General features: G+C 43.7%; 1 protein-coding gene across 1 annotated transcript; it reads left to right on the plus strand.

The window, feature by feature from the left end:
• Positions 1–1,644: 1,644 nt before the first annotated feature.
• Positions 1,645–2,706, plus strand: LOC308150343 (mucosal pentraxin-like; the record flags this gene model as incomplete). The annotated part of the gene is made up of 3 exons (XM_080523187.1): positions 1,645–1,702; positions 1,930–2,032; positions 2,169–2,706. 3 exons carry the CDS (start codon positions 1,645–1,647, stop codon positions 2,704–2,706), a joined length of 699 nt encoding a protein of 232 aa, XP_080379313.1.
• Positions 2,707–5,174: the final 2,468 nt, after the last annotated feature.

Consider the following 5,174-nt stretch of genomic DNA (forward strand, 5'->3'; position numbering starts at 1 on the left):
ACATGTTTGTACATCTGTAAACAGGTTAAAAGTCCAGTTGACAGTGAAGGAACTAGAAGCACTTTGTACACATCCATTTTCCTTGCTTGTGTAGCCTCGACCACCGTTGCCTGTTTTAAACAAAGTAGTTACTGGTGCCAGGATATGACGTTGGATGAAACAGCTGCAGTGCGCATGATCATAGAAATCTACGCGCATAATTACGTGACGAACACAAAGACAACTGTCTATCTCGTCCACACATCAAAAATATACAGCGAATATACAGCGTTTTAAAAAAAACTTCACTCTGGCCGGAGTTTTTTTAAATGTTCGAATTCAGGGGGCAAAAACTTGTTTATCAAAAAACGTATTAGTGTGGACAAGGCCTGAGTCTGCTTCTCCTGCAACATAAGGCTATGTCCACACCTATACGTTTTTTTGATAAACGTTTTTCGCATATAAAAATATGACGCACCAGCATGTTTATAAACAATGTCTGTGTCCACATGCATACGCATGAACGCAATATAAACGCTGTCATTGAGCATTCCACACCAGTAGTCGGCGATATACTATTATCCCCATAGCCCCGCTGGCCAATCAGACGCCTCTGTCTCTCAATGTGCTCGATCATTAACTGTGCATTTATCTGTAAACAGGTTAAAAGTCCAGTTAACAGTGAAAGAACTAGAAGCACTTTGTTCACATCCATTTTCCTCGCTTGTGTAGCCTCGAACACCGTTGCCTGTTGTAATAACAGGATATGACGTAGGAGGGAACAGCAAACAGCTGCAGTGCGCATGATCATAGAAATCTACGCGCATGATGACGTGACGAATACAAAAAGCACCGTCTATCTCGTCCACACGTCAAAAATATACGGCGAATATACAGCGTTTTTAAACATCTTCACTCTGGCAGGCGCTTTTAAACATCTTCGTTTTCAGAGGGCAAAAACTCGTTTGCGTCTGGACGAACCCCCCCAAAACGAATATAAAAATCCACGTTTATCAAAAAAACGTATAGGTGTGGACAGGGCCTCAAGCAGACCCACAACCAACAGCCCGTATAGACCATCACACTCCACCCCATAACATAAGGGACCCGAAACCAGTCCCAACAACAACAACAACAACAACAACAAAAATATACTAAATAAATAAACATCAAATGTAACAAAACAAATATCCAGTTCATTACATATTGTAGTGACCCACAGAGTAGCGGGTGTATTGATAACCATGCACAGCTGCCCCGCATTCCCCTATCAGGCGGATGGCCCAGAGAAGAGAACTGCAGGCTCGTTAGCCCCACATGCCACACCTGGGCCTCCTCCTAGGGACTCACAGATAAGGAGGAGCCACTTCTCTATTCCACTGATCACAATAAAAAGGACAGGAGAGACCAGACATCTTAGGAACTGAACTAGACATCTTCTGGATCAATTAAGCTACAGTACATCTGCCGTTTAGTAGAACTGACAAGGTAGGTTCTCTAGCATGACATACGGTGAAAGACATTTTGTCCATTAATGACACACTTGCAATTGAAGAGAATGCATTCAAGGAGAATACAAACCCATTTAAAGTGTATACTTGCATGTACACTGAAACCCTAATGTCATATTTGTTGTAAACATTGCTGTTGATGTATTGTGAACAGATGGAGAGACTCTTTGTGGTGCTGGTCATGTTCACCATGTGCTGGGCCGAGCCTCAAGGTGAGACATCTGAACATCCCGTTGATTTACTTTGAACATGAATGCTCATTTGACATACGATCAGTATTCATGAATCATATGGCACTACACACATACCTGGAAGTACATACCATTTACATTTGTGTATGCAATGGAAATCTCTTCAGACAGTACTAACATTACAATTCCAAATGTGCTTTGAAGGGTTTGTTTTGATTTGATGGACTGAATCCTCTTTGTCTGACCAGACCTCACAGGTAAAATGTTTACATTTACACGAGAGACCAACACTGCGCACGTGAAGCTGACACCAATAGGAGAGATCCTTGGCTCTGCGACCATATGTCTCAGGTAATATGGTGTTCAATACTTCTGTCGTCAACTTTAGACAACTCAAAACACCTTGACGTTGTGTCTGCATGTTGAATCCATAGTGATATTGAATATTTCTTGTTCTAACTCTATATTTATGAACCTCTTCCTGAAGGTATTTCACAGACCTGCGGCGACACTATACTCTGTTCTCCATGGCCTCCCGAAAAGACGACAACGACCTGCTGCTGTTCAAGAGGGTAACTGGAAGACTGGAACTGCACGTCAGGCATAAGGCACTCAAGTTTAAGGGGGTGCCAGGTGAGCTCAACGTGTGGGTCTCAGTGTGTGCCACCTGGAACTCCACCGATGGTCAGCTGTGGACCAATGGGAAGCCCAGCCCAACGCAGACGCCGGGCTACACAGGGGTGCTTGATGGTGGTGTTCCCAGTGTCATTCTGGGTCAGGACCAAGACTCCTATGGGGGGGGCTTTGTTACGAGTCAGTCATTTGTTGGGCTGATCAGTGATGTGAATGTGTGGAACCATGTCCTGTCTCCTTGTGAGATTCAGCACTTCACAGCTGATGTAAACTACAGCCCAGGCAATGTGATTAACTGGAGGGCACTGACTTACACTGAGAGTGGGCAGGAGGTGTTTGTAGAGGACAAGTTGAGAGCCATTTCTAACTTCTCCAACTTCTGTGCTGTTTAATCTTCATCATTCTCAAATTGCTGAATGTGACAATACCTCATGAGTTTTCCCCCTATAGAAATCGTTGAATGTATTCTAGCTGAAATTGAGTCACTTGATGTACATGCCAATAAAAGTAGTTAAGCATGTGACGGCCCTGGCCCCATATATTGTCCTGGCCTGTAATAACATCTGTTTCCCTGTCTGCAGAGAGGCCTCCTGCTGGACAGGGTTACTAATCAGTAGAATGCAGGTCAGCTGGTGGACAGCTGATTGTGCCCCACCTGGTTCCAGGATCCAGGACATATAAAAGACCCATGCAGGCCTCAGTATGGAGGCCCCCTTCTAGGCACCATTATTTGTCTTATTTGTTTGTTCCTTGTTTCACACCATGCAACACTCACCTCACCACTTTCCACTACACTCACATTACACCACTGATTTACTGACTACCACACCTCATCTTATTATTGTATTTAGCCTCATTTAGTTTATAATAAAACATTTATTTTCATTACTTTAAAGATCGTGTGTGTGTCTCCCGTCTTTTGTCATGGTCATGAGCCTGGCCGTGACAAATTGGGGGCTCGTCCGTTTTCGTTTTTCTAGCATTATTTTTGATCACCTTTTGGTAAGTAAATATTGCTTTTTTTTCTATTGAATTCTACCCGGTACTTTTTTGCTTAATTGATAGTTAAAACATTGTGGTTCATCATTACTTGTGGTGCGACTCCCATGGCTTGTTGCCTTGATTGGCAGGGGGTGCCTTGTTAAGTTAATAAGCGCGTGTCTCTGTTAGTAGCCTAGGCAGAGATTTTGGTGAATGAACTGCAAACTGGTGTCGTAGTCGATTCCCCACCAGTTCAAAATTATCGCCTGCGGGTGTTTTTTTTGAAAGCCTTGAGTGGCATATTAAGCATTTTGGAGACACACTTGTCGCATTTTTGTATATAATAGCCTATTGTTAATTGATCTGCGCGATCGTTTTGTTTGTAATGGTGCTTAGATAGTTTTTTTTCTATTGGGGCAAGAGGGTGTATACAATTGGCTGTCAGTTGCGCACATGTAGGCTACGGGGCTGCCCTGGTAGGCTTACGGTCTCTCTCCTTTGAGTCTGGCTGAGCGTTTTTCTGTAGTGTTGCGGTACGGCGGCTAGAGCAATTGTCTCGGGGACACATTCTTAGCTGTCAGGTGGGCGACCAGCTTGCTGGGGGTCTAACCGGGCTGACGAGTTAGTGTTTAAAGATCCTCCCGCTAACGCATGAAGACTAGGGTTGAGCTTACTCAGTCAGGTCCTGGGGTAGGCAGTCAGATAGGGGCATGCTCCGTTGCGAGGTTGTCAATTTCCTCTGATGCGCGCTGAGTTGTCAGTGTATACGCCATCTTGGGTCCATAGGCCTACATTGTCCTGTACTTAATATTGTGATTTAATAAAATAAAAATGTCTGGAGTAGAGGGGTTTATAGCAGCTCCATCCTATGACTTATTGTACCGTTTTACTAAAGCTCAATTGTTATTGGTTGCAAAACATTATGATGTAGCGGTGGTAGAACAAAAGAAACATGAGCTTAGGGCATGTTTAGAGTCGAAACTGGTCGAGATGGCAATTTTGCCACAGCCTGTCAAGGGTTTAGCTTCGCCTGTTGCTAAGCACCCTTTTACATTTGACCAGGAAAAAGAATTGCTCAAACTGAGATTAGACCAGGAATTTGCACTTGAGAAAATGAAATGTGAAGTCCAAATGCAAACTGAAACGGCTAGATTGGAGTTAGAGAGACATAGGTTGAATTTGATTGAAGACGGTAAAATCAGTAGTGAAGTCTTAAGTAGTGGGGGTTCTTTTGCTTCCAGGGGAGCAAATAGAGGCTCATTTGATACAGCAGGAAACTTGAAACTTTTACCTAAATTTAATGAAAGGGATCCTGACTCGTTTTTTTCGTTGTTTGAGCGCCTCGCTGACACTCGTGGTTGGCCAGATGCTGAACGCACCCTCATGTTACAATGTGTTTTTACAGGTCGAGCACAGTTGGCATATTCGTCCCTGAGCCGTGAGGATTCTCTGATTTATGAGAAAGTGAAGTCTGCAGTGCTTAAATCTTATGAACAGGTTCCGGAGGCCTACAGACAGAAATTTAGGAATTGGAGGAGAAACAAGAGTCAGACACATCTTGAGTTTACAAGAGAATTAGTTTTGCATTTCAATCGCTGGTGCAAGGCGTCTGATGTAGATGATTTTGATGATTTGTGTGATCTGATTGTACTGGAGCAATTTAAAAATGCTATTCCCCAGAATATAGCCACCTATATTAGTGAAAAGCAGGTGACTACTCCTGCTGAAGCTGCTGCGTTGGCAGATGATTTTACATTGATTCATAGCAGGGGTAGGTTTGGAGAGCCGCGCACGTTTGGTGAGTCTCGCGCTTATGTGCCAGAGCCTGGGTTTCAGAGGAGTACCTTTGGTTTTGATATGCCACCTGCTGGTCAGTCAG

This window comes from Nansenia antarctica (genome assembly GCF_963989245.1).
Source record: "Nansenia antarctica genome assembly, chromosome: 2".
Lineage (NCBI taxonomy): Eukaryota > Metazoa > Chordata > Actinopteri > Argentiniformes > Microstomatidae > Nansenia > Nansenia antarctica.